Source organism: Aaosphaeria arxii (assembly GCF_010015735.1).
Source record: "Aaosphaeria arxii CBS 175.79 unplaced genomic scaffold BU24scaffold_1, whole genome shotgun sequence".
Classification (NCBI taxonomy): Eukaryota; Fungi; Ascomycota; class Dothideomycetes; order Pleosporales; genus Aaosphaeria; species Aaosphaeria arxii.
In genome coordinates, this window is record NW_022983474.1 from 1,360,425 (window position 1) to 1,385,425 (window position 25,001).

A 25,001-nucleotide genomic window follows, 5' to 3' on the forward strand; every position below is an offset into this window, starting at 1 on the left:
TTATACATGTGCCAAATTGGACGCTTTATCTACACGTGATGATAACGACATTTCTCCTTAGCGCGTTGCGGCGGGGAGCACGTCCCCTCGAAAAGTTCGACGCAATTTCCTAAAGATATCGAGCGCCTGGTCTTCCGATCTATACACACTCTCGAACTGTTCTGAAGGGATCAGTGGATTTGAAATACACCATATCGTACGATTAAATTCTCCGATCATATTTCAATTGAAACCAGGAATACCATCTCCCATTGCTTCAAGCACCATGTTTGGCGCTTTTCGAAGATGTCCGGCGTCTCTCTCCCGAGTCGTGCCCACGCCCTGCCTCTCCTCACGAATATTACGAACACCTTTGGCTCGACCGTCGAACATCATTAGCACAAGTAGATCTAATGTTCCCCGTATATCCGTCTCTGCGTTCCACCAAACCGCGAGGTGGCAAGAGGCTTCAGCACAAACACAGTCTGAAGAGACGACAGAACCTGCGCGCGTCGAGCCCGCACCGGCAACTGAGTTCAGTGAACTCGCTATGCGTGGACTTGTTCATGATAATGTGATTAACACAATCACTAAGCAAATGAAACTGAGGACCATGACCGACGTCCAGTCTCGAACTATCAACGAAGCACTGAGCGGATCTGATATGTATGTTTCGATGTCATGATGCATTGTCTCAGCTAACACGATGATAGTATTGCTCAAGCCAAAACTGGTACCGGTAAAACTCTCGGATTCCTCGTCCCTGTCATCCAGCGCATCATTCAACAAAACCCAGCACTGGGCGAACGAGTCCGCGGTTACAAACGTGCTAGACCAGATGATATCAAGGCCATTATCATTTCCCCCACTCGAGAACTTGCGGAACAGATCGCTGTCGAAGCACAGAAGGTTGTTGCTGGGACTGGCATTGTGGTCCAAACAGCCGTAGGTGGCACACAAAAGAATATGATGCTCAGGAAGACTCAAAGAGAAGGATGCCACATACTCGTTGGAACTCCAGGCCGTCTAGTTGACATATTTTCCGATCCTTATTCAGGTATCAAGGCCCCTCAGCTAAATGCATTGGTTATGGACGAGGCAGATAGGCTTCTGGACCAAGGATTCACTCGAGAAATCGACGAACTGAAAACGCACCTCCCCGACCCCGAGGAAGTCGACCGTCAGACCCTCATGTTCTCCGCAACGGTCCCACGAGAAGTCGTGGCGCTTGTCAGGGCCACCCTGAAGCCCGGATTTCATTTTGCCAGGTGCATTAACGAGGAGGAAGAGCCAACCCACCACCGAGTTCCTCAAAAGGTTGTGAATCTGGCTGGCTTTGAGAACACAATGCCAGCATTGTACGAGTTAGTCCTTCGAGAAACCCAAGCTGCAAAGGAGACCGGACGTCCCTTCAAGGCCATAGTTTATTACAACTCTACGGCCGAAGTAAAACTCGCCTCCTCCGCATTCTATAAGCTATCTGGTGGATTCAAGCGAGATAAGAAGCTTCACGGTTTGAATGCATTCGAAATCCACTCCAAACTCACTCAAGGGCAACGCACGAAGTCCTCGGACAGTTTCCGCCTCGCCAAATCCGCGATTCTCTTTTCTTCTGATGTTACAGCTCGTGGTATGGATTTCCCGAATGTTACCCACGTGATCCAGATCGGTCTCCCAAGAGATCGTGATACGTATATCCATAGGATTGGTCGCACCGGTCGCGCTGGAAAAGAAGGTGAAGGCTGGCTCTTCGCCGTCCCAGTAGAGCACAGGGAGGTGTCCAGGCGTCTCAACAGGCTTCCTCTGACGACAGATAGCTCTCTTGAGACTGCTTCATTGGATATGACGACTGAATCCGAAGTCCCCGAACATGTATCGGGAATACTCCAGGAGGTATCGGGCGCGTTCAAGAAAGTCTATCCTGATGAGCTCGAGGCCGCTTTCCAAGGGTTATTTGGTGGATACCAGTGGTACTCTAATAAGCACGAGCTGATTGAGGCAGCGAACAAGCTGGCCGAATTTGGCTGGGGCATGGAGCAACCGCCACCAGTGCCTTCAAGCGTATGGAATTCGGGTGGTGGCCGTAGGGGTTTTGGTGGACGCGGAGGCTTTGGCAGGCAAGGTGGCTCCGATCGCGGGCAAGGCTTTGGCGGACGAAGAGACTTTGGTGCAAGAGGAGGTTCTGGTGGACGGGGAGGCTTCGGTGACAGGGGTGGTTTCGGAGGACGACGAGACTCTGGTGAAAGAGGAGGTTCACGTGGACGAGGAGATTTCGGCGATAGGGGTGATTTCGGTGGACGGCCCCGCGAGAGGCGGTCCAACAGTTTCGCATACTAGGTGAGTGAGAGAGGAACTTCTTTTGTCCTCACTTGCTGATCAGTTACCGGTTTGTAATGATGTTTCTGTACATTATTGTTTTCACTTCGACCATACTCACGCACACTTCACATGTACTATAATATTTGTCACGTTGGCGACACGACGGTAGGGGAACGAAGCTCGGCATCAAATCACGGGACATGGCTACCAATGGGCGTTTGAATGGACAAGAGTTGCGAGTGTAGGATCTTTTGCGGCGGTAACGCATCTCCAATCAATGTAGAACAGGCGTTGTGGGTTTAGAGGGGTCTCAGAAAAAGTACGCATGATGAAGGCCAATTCGAATACCAAAATCTTATTACTCCATTCACCTACTGGTGTTTTGACTCTGGCTGCTGACATTCCGAAATTACGACTATGCTCCCATATCCGCAATTCCTTGACTTTGGCATTTGACTAGAAGGTATGTTGCTCCACATGATGATCGCAAGTAGCGCGGGAAACATTCGTACACACAGGCGCTGGCAATCTTGCCGCAATGAGGATCGAACTTCCGATACAGAACGAGAAACCCTACTGGCTGTATCGATATGTCCGTGATATCGACGGGAACACCACATCTTATTACAACCCAGGTGGCGAATTTGGCGCATGAGCTAGATGGGAACCCAGACGATTCTACTCAGCACACGAGTAATACACACCGATAACAGCCAAAGAACCCCCGATTCGTTCGTTCCAAGAATGCATGCACGTCGTCGTCCTTTTGTGGTTGTATTGTCATCTACTCGTAGTATCGACGCGTAATTGTGCATTTTATTCTGCGCTGGTGAGGCAGCGACTGTTGATCTGGGTGGTGGCAATTGTACAAACGTTCTACAAGCTAGAGGTTTCAAGCAGCAATAATGGCAAACGTTGTAGGCTTGGTCCACATGATCACATGGAAGGCTGAGTAGAGACGTAACTTCTACAAATCTGTTTGGTGCCCGCTCTTTGACAGATGGATACAATCAGTCGATGCACCGCAAATCATTCTTCATCCTAATTTCAATTCGGATCATACGGCAGTTTCTATCAGTTGGTGCTACAGTTACATTCGAGTTGGCGTATGTATAATGTGAGGTCGGAAAAAGATAGGGCGTAAACGAGACTTGCATTGAGAAGGCGGGTGGTTTATCTTCCAAGACACAGACTGTATGGCGCCGAGTTATTGTACAATATTAGTATCCATGGTCTACAGAGGATGTCAGATGACTACTAGCTCTTGCTGCTTGAAAGAAGTCAACACAAAGATAATTCTACGATTGTGTCTCTTTGTTGTGATGATGGTGGACGACAAAAAAAAGTCTCGATTGGTGTACTGGGACCCTTTCCGCACGCACAATTTCGGCAAACGTTTATCTCGGTTAGCGGTTTGCAATACGACTTAGAGCCACTACTATCGGGTGCGATGGAGCCCAGACAATATGGGGAACAGAAACCATTTACTCAAGAAGGGGGAAATTTTGATTGCACACGTGGACTGTTAAGCCGGGGAGGGGACTGCACCTACGTATCAGCTCGAGAATCGAGTGTTGTCTCTGTCCGTTGTCTGGGGAGTCGCACCGAACTGGGTACTGCAGAATTGTGGATGAATGTTATCGCAGCAGGGATGTTTTAGCTTCCTAGAAACTTGCCCTAAGAGAATGGAAATGGTAGTGATTGGTGGAGGCAATAAAGCAATATCTTCTTCAGGCGTGAAGGAACTCAATGCAGATACAGGTCAGTGGACGGTACCATTCTGAGGAAACACGCCGATTTGCTTACGTTCTGGACTCTGAATGGCTATAATGTTGCTAGCTTGCCTGCCGCTGCAGCGAATGAGTCAGGGAAGACGGTCAATGATCGATAAGCTGCAGAGGAATCCGCCACTTTACTACGAACATGTTGACCGTGCTGCACTGTGCATTGTCTTTGCACAGTAAGCGTCGTACCAATGATGGATGGCTCAATATCCAGCAACTCGTGTTTTTTCTTTTCACTTCTTCTCTTCCCTCTTCAGTAATATGTTCTGACCAATAGGAGCATATTCTATCACTCTTAGCGTGGCGCTAATTTATCTTGGGGACAACCTCATCTTGTGGCTAGACTAAGGAACGTGGCCATCCCGCGCTGCCACCTCCCTTTCCCCAGAACATTTTTGAATTCACAAAATTGTACACATCTGATGCTTTTCGACCATTAGTAGAAGGCCTTAAAGTTAGAAGTCATGGCCTCGAAGATGCTCCTATAGCCTGCATTCGATATCGCAAGTTGCTTACCTACCCTATGACCTCGCTATGTTACTTCGGCCTCGACTTATTGGAAAATAAGATTTCAATGATACGCCCCGACTCCTGGGAAGAACGTTTGGGCTATTGCCATTAGTGTCAGGCCGTAAAATAGGACGCGTGAATGCCCAAATCTTGGAGGTCCTCTCTTTGTCTAAGTAAGCTTTTGATTTCGTCGGCCACCCTTCCAACCCTAGGGCAGCCTATGAAAGTGATGGAGCCGCAAATTTTTGACTCAATGTGCATCGACATAGGAAACTAATTCAGTTCGTTGATCGGATTGTGAGGCTGAAGGGTCGAGGAACACTGCGTAGAAATGGTTTGTGATATGTTCTGGCGGTGATGATCGCGGCCACCTCTTTATCTTCCGCCGCCGCCCGGATGCAGCATTTTGCAGCATCTTCGCTTAGGATCGTCATGCGGCAGAACACGTCGTGGGCTCGTACAGGATACAATAATACGAATGTCATATGCCCTATGTTATTTCCAACCCCACTTGAGATACTATTCACTTTCTTCCAGGCTGTCTGTGTTCAAATCCGAGGCGTGTTGCACTGGCTCTCTGGGTCTTGGCAATTGCGTGCTGGTGCGGAATCACGCAATCCCGCCCAAATAGGTAACTCTGCGTCTGCGCACTTTCGTGGATAAGAAAGGCTCGCCCCCTCCTTCACTCATCTTTGTGTGAAATCAATTTCACCGTCCTCAAACATCGTACATAACTCTTATAAGGGCTTTCACTACCCCAGATTTATCTTTCACTTCCTATCTCGAACACAAGCTTTTAGTCTCCGCTGCCCAGTACCCTTTTTGGTTAAAGGTTGTCTGGTTGTCGTGTGTAACGATCACTCAAACCCAGCCTTCGAGCACGTCAACACGTATTCCACAGATTAGCGAACAACCTCGCTATCTGATACGTCCCTGGGGCCTGAAAACAGTTAGACATTAACTTTGATCGTCTACCAAGCAACATGGCCCCCAGCATCTTGCTACAGCATGAACACACGAGCTACTCGGGCCATTCTCCTAAGCGAGTCGATGCAAAGGGTGCAGTGAAGCTGGAGGCCGGTGGCTCGACTAACAATCATCAATCCTTCTCAGCTTCCAACGGCAATGGCAGTCATAACTCATCTGGTACTTCCAACAGTACTACAAACCCAAGCTCTGCCGGAGGCCACTTGAATGGAGCTCAATTCATTACCTCTGAGACCCTTCGCCAGCAGTCCCTCAACTATGCCACAGGCAGTGCTGATAATGGCCGACCGAAGCAGCCAAACATTCTCTACATCATGGCTGACCAAATGGCCGCTCCCCTTCTAAAGATGAATGACCCAAACTCTCCAATCAAGACACCAAATATCGATAAACTCGCCGAGACGGGCGTAGTGTTTGGGAGCGCTTATTGCAATTCGCCCCTCTGCGCTCCATCACGATTCACCATGTGTACCGGACAGCTCCCCTCCAAGATCCGTGGATACGATAACGCATCTGTCTTGAACTCCGACGTTCCAACTTATGCTCATTATCTCCGAAGTGAAGGCTATGAGACAGCACTTGCAGGCAAAATGCACTTTATTGGACCCGACCAACTTCATGGTTTCGAACATCGATTGACTTCGGACATCTATCCTGGCGACCTTGGATGGACCGTTAACTGGGACAAACCAGAAGAACGTCAGGAGTGGTACCATAACATGTCTTCAGTCATGCAGGCCGGTCCTTGCGTCAGATCCAACCAGCTTGACTACGATGAAGATGTCATGTTCAAATCTTCCCAGTACCTCCTGGACTATGTTCGCTCAGACCCATCCACACGTCGTCCGTTTGCCTTGACGGTCTCTCTCACTCACCCGCATGACCCCTACACTATGACTCAGGACTACTGGGACCGTTACGAAGATGTCGATATTCCTTTACCCCGCGTAAAGCTTTCCCAAGAGGAGCAGGATACTCACTCTCAACGACTACTGAAGACTGTTGATCTCTGGGACAACCCGGTACCAGATGAGGCTGCCATACGTGCTCGTCGAGCTTATTTTGGGGCTTGCTCTTTCGTCGACGACCAGGTCGGCAAGCTTGTGACCATCCTCAAGAACTGCCACCTGGACAAAGACACTATCATTGTATTCTCCGGCGATCATGGGGACATGCTTGGTGAGCGAGGCTTGTGGTACAAGATGTCATGGTTCGAGAACAGTGCTCGTGTACCAATGATCATCAATTATCCCGCCAAATTTACACCCAAGCGAGTCACTGAATCAGTTTCTACCATGGACTTGCTGCCAACGTTCATCGACCTTGCCGGGGGTGATATGTCGGTAATGAGACCAGTAGATGGAGTCAGCCTTTACAATTACCTGGTCTCCGATAAGCCGGGCAAGGATGAGGTATTTGGCGAATATATGGGAGAAGGAACGGTCACTCCTGTCGTCATGATCCGACGGGGAAAATGGAAGTACACAAGGTCCCTGGTCGATGACCCTCAATTGTTCGACCTTGTCAATGATCCACAAGAACTGGTCAATCTGAAAGATTCGCAGGAGCCTGAGCATCGTGACGCTTTTGAGGCTTTTGAGAGGGAGGCCGATGCAAAATGGGACCTCCAGCAACTCCACATGGACGTCTTGTCCAGCCAGCGTGAGCGTCGCGTCGTTTGGGGCGCTCTTCAAATTGGTCGCAGGGAGCCATGGGACTATCAGCCGCCCCATAACGATCGTGACCGATTCATTCGTTCTCACATTCCTCTCGACGAACTCGAGCGTCGTGCTCGTTTCCCAGTCGTGGACTATCTTGGCCGGCCCAAAACAGCCGCGGCTTCCCACCATGGGGCGGCTGGAGCATGTGGAGAATAGATCTCCATGACCACATGTACATCGACTAACACATACAGAAGGTGCATATATCTCATACAGAATGCACTGATGACGGGTTTGCTATGATGAGAGGATTTTCTATTTATGCGAAATTAAGCGTTACAGCGGGGACCATAAAGGAGCATTCAGGGGATCTTGAGTCTGTCTGCCACTTTCAGGATAAAGTGGGCAACTGCACCTATATGTTCCACATGGATAGTCATAAACACTCCCAGACTGAGTCTGTGTAAATATCTGAATCAAACAATATCATTAAACCGCTTTGTTGCATGATCATCATCGTCTTTGTGAGAGGCGAAGTAATAACATTGGTATAATAAAATGTGATATCGGCAGGATCCAGTGCTGATATTGGCATTCGTGTCAGGAAGTAGTAACGTTTAACAGGTTTATCTGTGGACGTGTCGGAAACATTGGGATCCGCTTGCGGATTCGAATCGTTTCACGGTGATACCTTCGTGCACGTGACTCGGGCTGGAACCTTCCAATGAAGGCGGAGAGGTGACCTACTTAAGATCTGTCGCCCACGTATTTCCTTATTCTTACACTGACCGCACCCACCTCTTTGCACTTCGAAAGTCCTACGTCCGCCGATATACCCTGCAAATCAAACCTTTTCCCACATCATCGAACGCCATGTCTACCGCTGCTCGTCGCCGACTGATGCGAGACTTCAAGGTACGCCACCCCGGTACTCGAAATCATCGACGCTCGCTCCCACGTTCCGAGATGTGAAGTCGCGTGCTTGGTTTTGATACCACTTGGCTAACACTACCCATCAGCGCATGCAAACGGATCCTCCTGCTGGCGTCTCAGCTTCACCTATAGCCGATAATGTGATGACCTGGTATGGCCACCCCGCACGCGACTCAAGCTCTGACACTTTTGGAGGATCACTGACACGACTGCAGGAACGCAGTCATTATCGGGCCTGCGGAGACTCCATTTGAAGATGGAACCTTCCGCCTGGTAATGCACTTTGAGGAGGCATATCCAAATAAACCGCCAGGCGTTAAGTTCATCAGCCAAATGTTCCATCCGAACGTGTATGGCACCGGCGAGCTTTGCCTTGACATCCTACAAAACCGCTGGAGCCCAACATACGACGTTGCTGCCATCTTGACAAGTATTCAAAGGTGAGAATCGGTGGTCCTGCAAGTACGGGTGTTATTGTGGTATTAACCTGCCTCGATAGCCTACTCAACGACCCAAACACCTCCTCGCCCGCAAACGTTGAAGCGTCAAACCTATACAAAGACAACCGCAGGGAATACACGAAGCGCGTTCGCGAGACAGTGGAGAAGAGCTGGGAGGATTGAAGCAACGCTTAGATGAGCCAGAGTAGACTCTCTGGATAAGCGGATGGCTCGCATCCCTGCTGACTGTGATGGGTTTCTTCTCTGGAGTACATGCGGCATATGGAGTAGCGGTTTATACCAGTTCACGATGTATCTTATTACATGATTACTTTGTGGTTCGGCACAGCGAGGCGTTTGGGATTCATTCAGTACTTTGGCCACGCTTAGCCCTATGCTGGCCACCTTTGTGATTTATTACATTCACTTGTGCATAGCTAGCTGTTGGATAGTAGATTGAGTATATATACCAATACAGCCACAAGTCATGAAACAAAAAATAATGGGAGGAAATGCCACCTGCCTTTCTGCTGTATCGCTCTATCGCTCTGCCGCTCCACTGTCGCTATCGATACACCCCCGCCAAACGAGCTTGGCGCGAGAGGGAGTCGCGCTAGGTGGCCCTGTAACAACATCAAATGTACCCAGGCCAGGCACCTCGACCCGGCAACATCTACCCTTCACTCACCGTTAATGTTCCTCTTTCCCCCTCCCAGTGACACATTCGTTCGCTCACAGAGCTTTGTTTGTTTGTGAGGCTTCGCTGCGTCCCCGAACTGCAAGCTAACGCTGTCCTCGAAAAGGCGGGACCCTTCCTCTTCCCCTTAAACCGTTGCGGGGCCCTTAATTACATCGAACGCGCCGAGCCTCTTCATTACAAACAACCTGCAGGTCCCACGACAGGAGTTCGCAGCGACGCACCTCTAAATACGTCAGATACTGTGAAAGCACACACTTGAGTGAGGGCCGTTGGGCCGAGTCGCGAATACACACCGCAATCATGGCGTAAGTGGTACCATAAATAACGGCGGTATCGGTATGGGAACAAAAGCTAATATTGTTGTGTCTACAGGTCCAATTCCATAAAAGGTACGAGGCATAACTTAGGAGTCGCCGTTCTCTTGCAGGAAATTGTACTAACTACGGCTACCTGCAGTGGTGGCACGATTCCGCCCGCAAAACAAGATGGAAATCGCGAGCGGGGGAGAACCGATTGTGGAGTTCAGCTCGGAGGACACATGTAAAATTCAAGTAAGTGTAGTTCAGGCCACTGCATTGCTATCAGGCTTCAGGAAAGCTACCGAGAGCCATAGTCGCTAATGTTTACTACTTTTATAGTCTAATGAAAACTCCGGAGCTTTTACGTTCGATCAAGTCTTCGATATGGCCTCCCGCCAGATTGATGTCTTTAATTTCTCTATTCGATCGACTGTAGACGATATTCTTAACGGCTACAATGGTACTGTCTTCGCCTACGGCCAGACAGGAGCGGGAAAATCGTACACTATGATGGGAAGCGATATAGACGATGACGAGGGCAAGGGTATCATTCCACGAATCATCGAACAAATCTTCGCCAGTATGTTGGCATCGCCGAGCAACATAGAGTATACTGTACGCGTCAGTTACATGGAAATTTATATGGAGCGTATTCGAGATCTGCTCAACCCGGTCAACGACAATCTCCCGGTACACGAAGAGAAGAGCAGGGGAGTGTATGTCAAAGGCTTACTAGAGGTTTACGTCTCAAGCGTAGCTGAGGTGTATGAGGTGATGCGAAGAGGTGGAGCAGCGAGAGCGGTTTCGGCCACGAACATGAATCAGGAATCCTCACGGTCTCATTCGATCTTCGTTGTAACCATCACACAAAAGAATCTCGAAACCGGGTCAATGAAGAGTGGTCAGCTGTTCCTTGTCGATTTGGCTGGTTCCGAGAAGGTCGGCAAGACTGGTGCCAGTGGACAGACTCTTGAAGAGGCGAAGAAGATCAACAAGAGTCTTAGCGCCCTGGGTATGGTTATCAACTCTTTGACCGACGGAAAATCAACGCACGTTCCTTACCGAGACTCGAAACTTACCCGTATTCTACAAGAGTCCTTGGGAGGTAATTCTAGGACCACGCTCATTATCAACTGTTCCCCGAGTAGTTACAATGACACCGAAACCATCAGTACATTACGATTCGGTATGCGAGCGAAGAACATCAAGAACAAGGCCAAGGTCAATGCAGAGCTTAGCCCGGCAGAGCTTAAGCAACTTCTCAAGAAGGCACAGGGACAGGTCACTTCGTTCGAGACCTACATATCTGTCCTGGAGAGCGAAGTCAACATCTGGCGTGGTGGCCAGTCTGTTCCCAGGGATCAATGGACCCCAGCAATCGAAAAGGGACCCAGTACAGGCAAAAGGCAACCTCCTACCACACCCTCGAGAGCAGATACTCCGTCCAGATTAAGCACAGCTCGAGGAGTCGAGACTCCATCCCGGCCGGATTCGAGATTAGATCTTGAGCGATCAGGAACGCCTAGCATACCTTTAGAGAAGGATGAAAAGGATGAGTTCCTGAAACGGGAGAACGAACTTCAAGATCAAATAGCTGAGAAGGAGTCACAGCTTGCCAAAGCTGAAGATCAACTCAAGACGGCAAAGGACGAGCTTCAATACTACAAGGATCGAGATGCAAAATCACTTAAGGACAATGAGCGCATCACTGGCGAACTAAACGAGATGCGCATGCAGGTCGAGAAATTGAATTTCGAGGGCAAGGAGGCGCTCATCACCATGGACAGTCTCAAAGAGGCCAATTCCGAGCTTACGACTGAGTTGGACGATATCAAACAGCAGCTTCTCGATGCTAAGATGAATGCAAGAGAGACTAGTGCTCTTTTGGATGAAAAGGAGAAGAAGAAGGCCGAAAAGATGGCTCAGATGATGGCCGGCTTCGATCTCGGCGGAGATGTGTTCAGCGAGAACGAGCGCAACATCCGCAAGATGATTGAGCAAATCGACAATCTACATGAAGTGAGCTCATCAGGTGAGATCGTAGCACCTGACGAACTTCAAGACCTTCGACAGAAGCTTGTGGAGACGCAGGGAATCGTCCGACAAGCCGAGCTCTCGTTGACCGCTCGTGGCGAGGAGGATCAAGTGCATAACCGCCGCCGCGAGGCCTTGGAGTCTCGTGTAGCAAATCTCCAACAACAATATGAGGAATTGCTCGAGCGAAATCTATCAGATGCGGATACGGAAGACATCAAGTCCAAACTCGCAGATGCATATGCCGCTCGCCAGGAAGGCAATATCGAGCTTGCGGAGGAGCTCAAGCTGGATGTTGCACGCAAGGCAGAAGAGAACCAGAAACTCAAGGCAGAAGTCGACAGTCTTCAGCAACGAATCAAGAGCGGAGCCATTGCTAATGGAGCCGCTAATGGTATCAATGGTAAAACTGTGCAGCAGCAGATCGCCGAATTCGACAACATGAAGAAGAGCCTGATGCGAGATCTGCAGAACAGGTGTGAACGGGTAAGTGCATGGACTTTTTCCCAGTCGTCTATACGAAAAATGAATACTAATCCTTGGATGAACAGGTTGTCGAGCTTGAAATTTCACTTGATGAAACACGGGAACAGTATAACAATGTCCTGCGGACATCTAACAACCGCGCACAGCAAAAGAAGATGATGTTCTTGGAACGTAACCTTGAGCAGCTCACTGTTGTTCAGCGTCAACTGGTTGAGCAGAACTCCTCGTTGAAGAAGGAGGTCGCGATCGCAGAGCGCAAATTGATTGCCCGTAATGAGCGTATTCAATCTCTTGAGTCACTCCTTCAGGATTCTCAAGAAAAGCTCACTGCCGCGAACCACCGGTATGTGCTGCCGAAACTTTCTTCAAAACTCTTTTCATTCTCCTTCAAATCCCACAAAAACAACCAATCCAAACAGCAAAAGATTCTTCAAGATAGGAGGCAACCGTTTCCTCATCGCCCACCACCACTTTACTTTTGTCCACTTTCAGAGCCAGAGTACGTTTTTATTAACAGATTTCCTAGGTTCGAAGCACAACTCACCGCGGTCAAAGAACGCCTCGAGGCAGCCAAGTCCGGTTCAACTCGCGGCCTAGGATCCCCCACGTCAGGCGCGTCATTCGCCGGAGCCTTTGGCGGTGCCGTAGGTTCTCGCATTGCGAAGCCCCTCCGAGGCGGCGGCGGCCCAGTACAGGACGGCCCAGTCCTCCCGGTCCTGAGCAATCTCCAAGCCCAAGAAAGCGGAAACCAAAACAGTGGAAAGCGAACAAGCTGGTTCTTCAACAAGCAATGACCTATTGGCCCCTAGGCTACTCAACGTCTTCCAATCTCTTGGGACATTTCTCCACTTCCTCGTCATTTTCATCTAACCTCCACCCCTCTGCTTTGGTAGCTCTGAGATTGGCGTTTTTCCGGGATTCAGGAGATTGATCAGTTGGGTAAGATTCGATAAAGCGCCCCTCGTACGAGGAGAGCATACATATACTGATTTCGATATTCCGTCGGGTCATATGCAAGCGGGAATTTGGGACGAAACGGGACGGACGGTCGGTCATGTGTCAGTTTAACGAAGGGAAGGCAAGAAAGAAAGAAAGAAAGAACGTGATGACATTTTCCTTTGTGGTATTGGAAGGGGCCCCATGCATCGCTGCGGGAGTTGAATGTGCCTTTTGTTTATACATCCCATTTCTTCCTTTTTTGTCGGAATCGGCATTGCTTTGCAATATTCCCCCTCTCCTTCCCCCCTTTCGTTTCTCCAAGTACCACAATCTCCCCCAATAGATAGATGCATTGAATTAAACGAGCCGCTGCTACTTCCCTCATGAACTTCTCTGGCGCTTTAGAACATACATGCACGCAGTAGTAGCATACTTTGTGATTTCATGCATAGATTTGCCAGAACGGGAATGACCATGGGGGGAAAAGACCCATCGAGATCAATATAATCTGACCATAAGGCAAGCCTCGCACATGCCAACAGATCCTGTCATCTTTCCGCACTCCGCTTAGAGTTTAATTGAGCCGAATATTGGAACGTTGGTGCAGTGGCGAATAGACCGGGTACCGAGATATCGCGTCTTACTTAGCGATTTAAGCCGAAATCAACATCCTGAATCCTCCCGCCAGAGAATAGAGACGAGAAGTACATCAAGCTGCTTTATGTCAAAAGCTTGCTAGAGATACACAAATCATTGGAAATTTTAGATAATTTGATAATTTGATAATTTGATTTAAATTGTTTTTGTGTCTTTATTTCTTAGTCTGATTGGTTATGTTAGGAGTCGCGCCAATTATACAATAGTGAACTAATACATCATTGCAGACTTCTGCGTGAAGGGTGGGGGTATATGTGGTGTTCCAATGCTGTGCTTGAAAGGAAAAGGAAAGTTTGACGTAAAAGAAAATGATAGGAAAGGATAGTGTTCAGTTCGCTTTTGAATAAATAGGGATGTGATGATCCGGGATATTCAAGTACAGTGTCAGTTCGTGGAAGAAAAAACACCTGGTGTGTATATGTATAATACAGATTCTGTGCCACACTCGACCTATCTTGGTTTGCGAGTGTTGACTAAAAAAATTAGAAGGCTGGTCGGCCGATCAGCGAGGGATCAGCCCATTCTTCGCTTTGTTGCTTGTGCAATGTTGGATTCGCGTTAGGGCCGTTGACGGCAGGGGCAGGCGGGTTTTGGGCCTTGCTGAAGTAAGACCCATCGATACCCATGGCTCGGCCAAATTTTGAAAGTAAAGTCTGACCGTTGCCTGCAAGAGGAGGTTGCCGTCTTTGGGAGAGGGGCCTTTGGCCAGATGTAAGGTTTAAAGGTTTGGGTATTAGGGACTGGTCGAGCTTGATATCATCCCATCCTTTGTGCGTAGGCGATGGTGATACAGCGGCGTGCGGTGTTCTGAGAATGCTAGAGTTGAATGACGTGTTCGTGGAATGGTTAGGGGAGGATGACAAGTGTTCAGGGGTGTAACGCCCCGCGGCGTAGGAGGCGTAGGAGAAACTGTCTGGCGATTGTGCGTTGGAACGAGAATAGGAGAGGCTAGAAGCGCCCCGATGGTGAGGTGCGGCAGGCGAAGTCGGCGGTGCAACAGCAAGGTAGTTTCCATAAACATTCTTCTCGGGCGGATGACGATCCGAATAACGTGGTGAGCGAGGTGAGCGTGGTGATGATGTCGGGGCTGCGGCGAGCATGACTATCGAGTCGGGTGTTTCACTGCGAACATTAAGGAGAAGATCGTGCTCGAAAGGATCTGAGAAAGGATCACTGTAGCGATCGGAAGCGCGTACAGGCTCTCTAGGAAATCTATGAGCCGGTGGCCCATACGGTGATAACGGTGGATAATCTGCAGCTGCATTGAATGGATTTACGGCGAGGTCGGAGTATTGGCCTTGAATATTGCCAGCAGGTCCCCCAGACCCGTTGAAACCTGGACTAGGCTCTGGTGAAGGGATGATAGGCTCCCGGAATGGATTTTGAGGTAAACGGCCTGTACTGTAGCGCGGAGAGTGCGTTGGTAGCGTTCCATAACCCGCCGCCCCTCCAGACATCATCGGTGCACTGTTGGCACCAGTTTGGTCATCACCTCTGGCTGGGGGATCGTAAATGTAGGCAACCTCTGGGTAAACGCTACCCCCGCTCTTCCGGTTCGCAGCTGCATTTCTATGGTAACGGCGGGCTAGAAACAAAGCAGCAATGATTGCTATGATCAAGCAGGTTGTGCCCCCAATAGCAATACCTGCAGTCTGAGACTTCGACAGAGGTGGGGCACTGGGCTCATTCGCTCCTGCTGCTACGCCAGATGAAGAACTTGCAGGCGGCGGAGCAGCTTCGCTATTAATCAACTGGGTTGGTGTTGTCGTTGAGGCAATGGTGCTAAAGCTCCCGTTTTCCGAGCTAGAAGTCGAAATATCCGTAGTGCTGGTTGGGGTTCGAGATGTTCTAGTGGAGTTTGATGAACTTGACTGGGTCTCTGTCGTTTCGCTTATCGTGCTAGTCGAATTTCTGGATGCCGAGTCAGGCACCCTGGAAGAGGTTTCCAGCGAGTCTACTTCTAGGGAGCTCGATGAGGTTGATGTAGGTCTGGTGGTGAACGAGCTAGTGGGAGATACAAAGAACCTCGAAGTCGTGATCGTTGACGCATTCGTCGAACCCGAAAGGCTACTTGTAGATCCAGGTGCTGGTCTTGTTGTCGCAGATCTGGTTGAAGAGGTGTTTGCGAATCCGGTCGTGGATTCAAATGGGACACTAGGAGTTGGGACGGAAATTGCTGTAGTGCGACTTGTTTTTGTCGAGCTAGTGAACTCGGAACGGTCTTCTGTTTGGCTGCTTCTAGACGATAGATCTATCACCTCACTAGGAAAAGAGAAGTCAAAGTCGCTAGAGACATCGGGAATGCTTGACTTGGTTGAAGTTCCGAGACTGGGTTCGCCTGTCGGTACCGATCTGGTAGTCGCTGAGGGTTCGCTGAAACTGCCACTGAACAAGCTTGAAGGTCTGGTGAATATTGGTGTTTGGACCGGAGCGCCTGTGCTTGATACTTCATCCACCGATGACGAGATGCCGGGCTGGAAGGGCCCTTGGGTAGGGAATGGTATTGACTGGAGCTGACTTTGCACTTGGGATAGAATCGAAGATAAGATACTGCTTAAATCTGGTATGATGTCTGTTGCAAAGGGGACCTCAGGTGTGGGCTCTGGATTACCAAATGTCCTTGTTGTTCTCAAAGACGAAGAAACCGGAGGAAAAACATTGATATCAGATGTAGATGGTCTAGGAAGGAAGATAGAGGAGACGATGGGTGGCAAGGGTATCTCCATCACCGAAGTAGCAGTGATGACCGATTGACTTGTCAATTGGTCAAATGTAGGCTCTGATACGATCAACGGAGACGACGTGGTTTCTGGAATGGGAAGCTGTAAATTTACAGTAGATGTACTGAAGATACTAGTAACGGGCAGGGGCTGAGGAATGAGTACAGTTGTAGTGGTTTCAAATGTAATGGCACTCGTTGAAGTCGATGTCTTGAAGATGCGGGTTAGCAATACTTTGGTACCATGATCGGGATTGTGCTGCAATACCTGACTAGAGAGGGAGATCGGTGGATCAATAAATGATGGTACCGGGGCGGCAATTGTAGAGGAAGGATCTGCGATTGGATTTGTCTGGGGAGGTGCGGGCGGTAAACCAACTGACGTGGGGAATCTGAAATCGCTCGAGGTTGGAACCTGAACTGGAGGAGAAGGAGGCACTGGTGGTCTAACTGGCGTTCCTTCAGCTAACTTCGTCGACGTCTGGCTTGTTGGTTGTTCAACTATGGCGGACGTGAATGTAGATTCCACATTGCTACTTTGTCTTGACTCCGCCGATGGAGCTGACGTTGGCTCAGCGTTCGAGGAAGGTATGACCGGGAGTAGAGCGCTGTTTGTATCCACGGGAGGAGGAGAAGAAGGCTTTCCAGGCAAGCTTGTCGTAGGCCTAACGTTGAGAGACGTAGTTGGTGAGGGGACTGTAGATACGCTCGATCCAGGAATAATTGATGTTTGGATTGGTAGAGGCGGTGGAGGCCGAGAAATCGACGTGGTAGTTGAAAAGAATGCAAGAGAGCTTGTTACTTCTGAATTTACAGGTGTCTGTTGCGCGGGAGGTGACGTAGACAGAGAGGTCAGTGATGTGGTAGTCGAAAAGATCGCGGAACTGGTCTCGTCTGGGATGATCGTCGTCTCTTCGACGTCCGTCTGCATAAAACTAGAGAGTGGAGCAAGGTCCGAGGTTGTCGGACTACTATCTCTGAAGGTCGTCGACACAATCGCGGTCTCCGGCTCTCCAGCATTTTCTGATGTAGTTCGTGTCGTATTCGACCATTGCGCTTGCCTCCTGCTAATGGTAAGGATTCGAGGCTCTCGAAATTGCCCAAAAGGCGCCACATCTTCTGCAGACTTGTCAATGTTGATTTGCGCGAGCGACAACATGAAAATACCACGATTGACTTACGGATGCTATCGAATGTTGCATCCACTGTGACTATGAAAAGTGATGTATAGTGCACAAACAGGAAGCTCTTGAACCACATTGCATTGTCGGGGAAAATTTTGACAAAGTATTTGGCAGCACAACAATAGGAAAAGAAGGACAGGATGAAACAAAATGAATGGCTATAGGTCCTTTACATGGCCGTCGCATTCAAGCGAAGGCCGACGGTATATTACATCTAAGTGGCTGCAGCGCAGCATCCATCGCTTCGGATCCATTACAGAATGATCGGACGTGGGGCTCATTGAACGCATCGGACCAGGGGTAAATAATGATGGTGTAGGAGCCGTAGGGAGTTGCAGTAGGGGTTGCGAGGTCTGCAAGAATAATGTGAGGTTGTGGTCGGAGTTGGGGAGGCTTAGCCCATGCATTGCACGCACCAGCGGGGGGCTACAGTCCGAAGAGTATTGTGGTCAACGTACCACGTCAGCTAACAATAGAAGCTAGATTGCTCGATTATGGTGCGCAGCCACGCAGGGTAGAGACATTAGACATGCCGAGAAAACGTGGGCATACGGGCGATGATGGGGAAGGTCAGGTTAGGTTAGGATAGGAGAGGAAATTGTCAGAACCTTGGTCTGTAGAATGGATTGGGTCTCGATCCCCCAAGCTTTTAGGGTAAGGTATTCCTCCTCCTGTGAGCATTCTGGCGCAGGTACCGTCAGGTACCAATCTTCTTCGTCTCAACAGCACAGTTTGGCTGACCATATTAAACATGAAAGATGTTATTCGAAACGTCATAGAGCTGGCTGAAGACTCTCGATAGGGACGAGCAAAAATGAGCGTCGTATTATAATCTCTATCTACCTAGGTAGTCTTTTGAACCCCAGCAACAATGTAATGGAAGCGCTTAGTGCGCCGTTTTCTAGGTCGCGCACATTGCCTCGCAACCTTTTCTCTTGGTTAACAGCGCATTCTCTACATATAGGCACCAATCGGGAAGAGCGGGCGCAGGAAAGATAAACATTGGTGATCCACAGAAAAGAGGGGCACTCGAGTGGTCGAGAATCCGATCCCATTCTGGACACCTTGAAGGATGACGGTAGATCTTACGGACCCATGTTTCAAGAGTCTGGCATCTACGCGCTCTCTTGATAGGTAGGACAAGCCGGATGTAAGGTACGCTCGCCTTGCAAAAAGGCGTGAGATGTATCCATTAGAATATTGCAGGTAGACATTTCAGCTAAATATAATAGAATCGCAAAGAACTAAGCAAGTCGTAAGGTCGTATGGAATTCCATGATTGTCTGGTGTTGCCCTATGTTTCGTTCAGGATACGACCAAGAGAGGTCTAACACCCGGTTTTCTTATCTGCCTCGAGACGTCTGGTCACACGCCGCACGCTATTCGCCCTGCTTTGTGGCAGAAGTGGCATTCGCCGTGACCACCTGCGCCATACTATCTCGTATGAGCTCTTGCAGCCAAGTAGGAAATCCGCGGACCGAGGCAGCAATGCTAGGCCCAAGGATAAGCTGACCACTTCGGGCATGTATGATTTGCTGGACCATAGCTTCAGCTACAACTGCTGGTTCCACTATCGGATGCTTGACCTTCCTGATACCTTCCTCAATTGCAGTTACCAGTCGCGTCTTTGTCCAGTTAGGGTAGACGATAGTGGTCTTGATCTCAGGGCATTTGTAACGGTGCTTCAACTCTTGAATGAGCCCTTCGTGGAAAGCGGTGAGTGAAGCTTTGGTGCAACTGTAATCGACCATTCCCGCTAACCCCAAAAATGCAGCCATACTTGCCGTAGACATGATATGACCCTTCCGTTGCGTTAGCATGTCTGGAAGGAATTCCTGTACGGTGTACCAATGACTGAGGAGATTGATGTCAAATATTGATCTGAGACGCTCTGGGGTGATCTCCATGATACTGTTGGCGTTGCCTATTCCGGCGTTATTGATCAAGATTGAAGCACTGCCGTGTTGCAAACGAATTGCCTGTCCTGCTTTGCGGACAGCATCCTTCGAAGTAATATCGCAACGGTAGAAGAACGCCAACTTCGCCCCCTCTATATTACTCGTTAGCCTGCGCCAACATGGGGGTTGCACATAAATTTTGCACGAGCATACCATCTTCCGGGCTGATCAATGGGGCTTCCACATCCAAGATCGCGACTCTAATACCATGAGATGTGAGCTTCTTCACAACCTCAGCGCCAATGCCCCTAGAACCGCCAGTGATGACACAAAGCTCCTCTTTCCAATTCCAAGACTCCACATCATTTCCCCACCTCCACCGTTTGTCAGCCCAACGGTTGAGTGCTGAGTTGGCCTCAAACAATAACAATACCACTGACAATATCGAGGCTGTTATTGAAAGTCCCTGATACTCGCCTGAGAAACGAGACAGGAGCGTGGATGAAACAAGGCTCGAACTTGTGGTGAGCAATACTACGGATGCCAATACGATCCCAGGCACGCGAAACATACTGAGGTAGTCTGGAAAAGCTGTAACGGCCTGGAAAGGGTGGAGCACAGAAAGTCGTTTCAGGAACGTTCGAATGGGAGTATGACTGCACGGGGTTGCTACAGGGACGTTAGCCAACCCTGACGAGCAGCTTTCGGATTCAAGGCCAATCTATCAACGTCCGGCCGTACCGCAACGGGACAGTGCGGACGGTCGACAGTATGTATGTACGAGAAGGGATGATACACGAGCTGACAATTACGAACAAGGCAACCAGAAAACCCAGATTAGGACGTTCAAATCCCTTTTCGCCTCGGTAGCAAGTGACAACTAGAAGTATGTACGAATACTTCCGCACAGGTTATATGTAATTGGGGCGAAGGGTGGAGGGCTACGGACTTCGCGTGCAACAAGTGTGGTGGAGCATGCAGGTGGAAGACAGACTCTAGAGTCCGACGTTGACATGAGGTGGTCATAGCTTCATTCAATATATGTACGAGAAGGTAACTAACTCCACCGTATGTAGTTTAGCGTCAAGCTCTGATTAGGTAAACACATAGTACCCCGGACGATCATGCTAAGATCGTAGAAAGTTTTGGCTTGGCATTGCCATGCATCATTGAAGAACAGCCATCTTTAACAACCATACTACCAAAAACCGCGACGTATGTCGTCAATACGGATCAGCAGTTGCTTCGGCCGAACATTAACACCGTTTCTCTATCCGCCTCTCGAATCAGCACTTTCGTGCACTACGCGACTACGGTCCCTCCGTAGGATACATCCAATCTCGAAAAGATGCATGCACGATAACGCGCAATCCGAGAATCAGAACAATGCGGAACCAGATGCAAAATATTCTCAATTAGACCCCACGCCGGACGATTATGCATTGACCCCATTCGCCGACCGATGTATCCTCACCATTGAAGCTGGCTCTGGAGGCCATGGTTGTGTATCTTTTGTTCGAGAAAAGTACATCGAAGAGGGCCCACCTAATGGAGGCGACGGTGGCAGCGGAGGCAATGTGTATATCCAAGCGGTTCGAGGGGAGACATCTCTTCACAAGCTTGCTCGTAGAAGACTCATGAAGGCTGGAAGAGGCCGAAATGGTCAGGGCAAGATGAGAGGCGGCGAGAGGGGCGCTGATGTGCTCATCACGGTGCCTGTTGGGACCATCGTTCGAGAAATCCAACGCCACGATCCTTTCGAAACGGCGGAGAGAGAACACGAAGAGGCAGAAAGAACTGGTCAGATGGACCTTCCCGGTGAGGAAGGAGGGAAGGGGAGCTACAGGAAAGACAAATGGCTTGTCTTTCCGGGTACAGTTCCTACTGAGCTGAATAGGATGGTCTTCCCTCGCCTACCACCACCTCGTCGATCGCACCTTGCAGCGCTTCAACCTGAAGCTCCAATGTGGCTAGACCTGGACAAACATATGGAAACACCTATGCTAATCGCTGCTGGTTCCATGGGCGGTCTTGGAAACCCACACTTCGTAACATCGAATCATTCGAGACCAAAGATGGCCACGAGAGGCGATGAAGGAATGAAAATCTCATTGCAGCTAGAGCTCAAGCTTCTGGCTGATCTCGGATTGGTTGGCCTCCCAAACGTTGGAAAGAGCACACTACTTCGAGCCCTCAGCAACAGCCGAGCTCGCATCGGAAATTGGGCTTTCACAACACTTCAACCAAACGTGGGTACGGTAGTTCTAGATAACCACAAAGGCCGTCCTGCAGTCTTGAGACGAGGAACAGACGGCGAACTGCGAGAGAACTTTACCATAGCAGATGTCCCAGGACTGATTGAAGACGCACATCTCGACAGGGGACTTGGTTTAGGCTTCCTACGGCACGTAGAACGAGCTGCAGTATTGGCTTTTGTCATCGACCTCTCCGCAGGGGATGCAGTGGCTGCGCTGAAGCTACTCTGGAAGGAGGTTTCGGAGTACGAAGCTCTGAGAGAGCGAGAGCTCAATGCAGATACGGAACGCCGCATGGTTACGTATCGTCCTGCTAACAGTGAGACGCGACGGAAGGGCACATCGGAGAGGCTCGAATCCCCTGTGATGAACCCTTCAATTGAAGAGCTTCCCTATCTGACATCGACCGACATCTCATCGAAGCCTTGGTTCGTTGTCGCAACAAAAGCAGATCTCCCAGGTACACAGGCAGTGTACCAAGATTTGCAGATGTACATTCGCCAGATTAATAATGGCGAACAACCGCATCCTAGTGGTCGAAAGAATGCGTGGAAGCGCAATGTTCAGTCGATTCCAGTCAGTGCAATCAAAGCAGAGGGTGTTGAAATACTTCCTCAGCTTGTGATGGACTTGCTCGACGAATGATTTATTCAAGCGATTAGATATCATATACAGGAGCTACCATCCGGCACACCAATCGCACAGTAATCTCCAATCAATGCGTACATTTCAGCACATGAGCCATATCTTCATTATGATGCCCAATATATGCCGACGAGATTCAGTCAGGGTGCGACGATTGCCGCTTAGCATTGTTTATAACCACAGCCACCCACCCTTGCAAGATCCCGCTCATCGACTGCATATCAGCGTTTCATGCAGCAGTGCTTATTTATAAGTGTAAGAAGTACTTTAGAGATTTCTGAAAGGCCAAAGATCGCATTTGAAAGGCTCAACACTCTCCCAAACAGAGTACCAGTGACAGCTTAGGTTCTGCGCCCATTCAAGAACGATCTATATGCAGCTGTTAATAATAGCGAAGGTAGCGGAGCCAAGTCAAAGCTGCAGATAGTAAATGCGCTTTACGAAGGGCTCATCCAATTCAACGCATTCGTCGCATTTCATCGCGGGAACCTATATCGAGAAAAGATGATTCTATTTCTGGTCATCTTCAAACCGCACCGCAACGGTGAGGTATGCACCCACGTATTGAACGCTTAAAGCATGGGTTCTCTTATGAGGATAAGACAAAATGACCATGACTGAGAAATAGCATGAAATTATATCTATGTTTGAATCACACAGCACTAAACTATATCAATTTACATATTTTCTAGTTGAGGTCCACGATCGTCAAGGTCCACTCTCCAGCAATCGAGATTAAAATTTTATCTCGTGTGGACTTCGATTGACTAGCTCCCGGCTTTGGTATCATCGTCGGGCGGGTCCCTCACCCACGTCGTCCATGGCCTTTTCCGCCAAATTTCTCCAGTTGTTCAATAGCACTATAGTTGATGTTATGACCGTCGTCGAATGCTCAATATCTCAGTACATATTGTCTTTTACCACAAAAAAGGCTTCATGAATCAAATGACAACACATCCGATATGGTCTAGTGGCTAGGATTTGCCGCTCTCATCATGAGAGTTAGTTACACTTTCAAGTGCCGGCAAGGCCCGGGTTCGATTCCCGGTGTCGGAAGCTTTCATTTTTGCCCATCTGCGTGTTGTGGCGATGTTTTTTTGGTGTTGTGGTGGTCTTTTTAGTGTTCTAGTACGTTGGAATGCTCAGGGGCTGGTCGCTTAGGGACGGTGGCGGCTCCTGAACGCTAGAACAGAAACTATTTCTTTTTAGACAGAGAGCAGAGAGAACCATTGACGTCGGAAGCATAATTTTGGTTCTTATTCTGTTCTTTTTTTGTGTGGACTGGTTGTGTTGAGTTGCGTTGATGGTATCATAGGATCAAATTCGACGTGGAGGAAACCCGCATTTCTTTTTACTGTCACGGCCGTACGTCATATATATACGTATATACATACATTACTTAAGGCCTGGGTTAGATATCAACCTGCTAGTTCTCTTTTATTCGAAAAAGGACGCCTCATATACTCAAGAGAGTAGCGCAGCTCATTACCTCCCGCATGCATTCTGGACAGTGATACGAAGAAGACAGAGAGAGAGAGAGCAAAAGTAAGAAATGTATAGCCAAACTCAGGAAAGTCCAATCCTTCTTTCCATTGGCTTGAGGGACTAATAAACAGTGAAAATTCACCAAAACTTATCTACAACAAGCCGCAGATTCTCCTCGCTGAACTCTGTTATTCCGCGATCCTCCACCCGTATCTTCGTCCGCAACGCGACCACCGGTTCACCAGTCTTGAGATTGGTACCTTCGTGCTGGACTTGCTCACGTTTGACCAAGCTACCCTCCACCGCCCATTTCGGTACGGCATCTTCATAAACAACCCCTTTTTCATTCTTCAGTATCTCTATCACCTCAAGCCTTGTTCGTCCGTGTATCTGTTTATCAGACAACAGAGTGCGCGCGAACCCGCTGACAGAGTTCCTCATGGCATCCCCTCGACACCGCCACAACACGCAATTCAATGCCTCTTCAACAGATGGAACTGCGAATATCCGAGCATCGAAGTGCGCAGACGCTATAGCGTCGTGTGCCGACTCCTTGACTTGGGGCTCCGGGTTGGCGGCTAGCAATTTACGTAGGTGGTCGCCGAACCGGACGGAGCAGTAACTCGCTGCGAGACTGCCTAGTTTCTGCACTCTTTCATTGAAGGACTGGACACCGGCTGGGAAGACCAATGTTATTTCGTCGGATTGGGTATATGCAAGGGTTGCTTGTTGGAAGTATTTTAGCAGGTCGGTGCATGTTGATACCATGGCATCGTGTATGCGCTGGTCGAACGGCCGACAGAAATGTGCCGTGAAACGAGAGAATCCATGCCCATCGAGACGAATTATTATTGGGGCATTTGACGGAAGTGTGAAGTCGAATTCTGCTTCGTAACTCTTCATTCGGTCTGCTAATGTTGGTGCCTTATGCTCTGATTGGTCTGCCATCTTTGCTCGATGTTTGTGTGATTTGTATGATGAAGAAAAGTGAGGTGGAAGTTTACATGTTTAAATACAACCAACTCTCACCTCATGCATAGAACGTCAACCTGGGAAGCTTGACTCATGTGACTCACCCTACACCCAC

General features: G+C 49.2%; 8 protein-coding genes and 1 non-coding gene across 9 annotated transcripts; 6 read left to right on the forward strand and 3 right to left on the reverse strand.

The window, feature by feature from the left end:
* The first annotated feature begins 110 nt into the window (after window positions 1–110).
* On the forward strand, window positions 111–2,663 carry BU24DRAFT_382821 (DEAD-domain-containing protein). Its single transcript, XM_033524782.1, has 2 exons — window positions 111–645; window positions 693–2,663. Exons 1-2 carry the CDS (start codon window positions 266–268, stop codon window positions 2,314–2,316), a joined length of 2,004 nt encoding a protein of 667 aa, XP_033389177.1. The 5' UTR covers window positions 111–265; the 3' UTR covers window positions 2,317–2,663.
* A 2,604-nt stretch (window positions 2,664–5,267) lies between these two features.
* On the forward strand, window positions 5,268–7,719 carry BU24DRAFT_416512 (choline-sulfatase). Its single transcript, XM_033526470.1, has one exon. It carries the CDS (start codon window positions 5,576–5,578, stop codon window positions 7,454–7,456), a length of 1,881 nt encoding a protein of 626 aa, XP_033389178.1. The 5' UTR covers window positions 5,268–5,575; the 3' UTR covers window positions 7,457–7,719.
* Window positions 7,720–8,025: 306 nt separating this feature from the next.
* On the forward strand, window positions 8,026–9,065 carry BU24DRAFT_361392 (ubiquitin-conjugating enzyme E2 2). Its single transcript, XM_033524144.1, has 4 exons — window positions 8,026–8,155; window positions 8,260–8,324; window positions 8,389–8,613; window positions 8,673–9,065. The coding sequence occupies exons 1-4, from the start codon at window positions 8,114–8,116 to the stop codon at window positions 8,794–8,796; spliced, it is 456 nt and encodes a 151-aa protein (XP_033389179.1). The 5' UTR covers window positions 8,026–8,113; the 3' UTR covers window positions 8,797–9,065.
* Window positions 9,066–9,415: 350 nt separating this feature from the next.
* On the forward strand, window positions 9,416–13,383 carry BU24DRAFT_416514 (kinesin-domain-containing protein). Its single transcript, XM_033526471.1, has 6 exons — window positions 9,416–9,618; window positions 9,686–9,702; window positions 9,770–9,864; window positions 9,952–12,132; window positions 12,198–12,475; window positions 12,659–13,383. The coding sequence occupies exons 1-6, from the start codon at window positions 9,614–9,616 to the stop codon at window positions 12,924–12,926; spliced, it is 2,844 nt and encodes a 947-aa protein (XP_033389180.1). The 5' UTR covers window positions 9,416–9,613; the 3' UTR covers window positions 12,927–13,383.
* Window positions 13,384–14,010: 627 nt separating this feature from the next.
* Window positions 14,011–16,695, reverse strand: BU24DRAFT_9650 (uncharacterized protein). The gene has a single exon (XM_033534840.1). The coding sequence runs from the start codon at window positions 16,452–16,454 to the stop codon at window positions 14,211–14,213; it is 2,244 nt and encodes a 747-aa protein (XP_033389181.1). The 5' UTR covers window positions 16,455–16,695; the 3' UTR covers window positions 14,011–14,210.
* Window positions 16,696–19,010: 2,315 nt separating this feature from the next.
* On the reverse strand, window positions 19,011–20,100 carry BU24DRAFT_429787 (NAD(P)-binding protein; the record flags this gene model as incomplete). Its single annotated transcript, XM_033529767.1, has 3 exons — window positions 19,011–19,681; window positions 19,743–19,964; window positions 20,049–20,100. The coding sequence occupies 3 exons, from the start codon at window positions 20,098–20,100 to the stop codon at window positions 19,011–19,013; spliced, it is 945 nt and encodes a 314-aa protein (XP_033389182.1).
* Window positions 20,101–20,699: 599 nt separating this feature from the next.
* BU24DRAFT_416516 (GTP-binding protein Obg/CgtA) lies at window positions 20,700–22,715 on the forward strand. Its single transcript, XM_033526472.1, has one exon. The coding sequence runs from the start codon at window positions 20,882–20,884 to the stop codon at window positions 22,427–22,429; it is 1,548 nt and encodes a 515-aa protein (XP_033389183.1). The 5' UTR covers window positions 20,700–20,881; the 3' UTR covers window positions 22,430–22,715.
* A 670-nt stretch (window positions 22,716–23,385) lies between these two features.
* Window positions 23,386–23,485, forward strand: BU24DRAFT_t1. The gene has a single exon. It is a non-coding gene; the product is annotated as a tRNA-Glu (tRNA).
* Window positions 23,486–23,759: 274 nt separating this feature from the next.
* Window positions 23,760–24,904, reverse strand: BU24DRAFT_416517 (Thg1-domain-containing protein). The gene has a single exon (XM_033526473.1). It carries the CDS (start codon window positions 24,860–24,862, stop codon window positions 24,053–24,055), a length of 810 nt encoding a protein of 269 aa, XP_033389184.1. The 5' UTR covers window positions 24,863–24,904; the 3' UTR covers window positions 23,760–24,052.
* Between the last annotated feature and the right edge of the window lie 97 nt (window positions 24,905–25,001).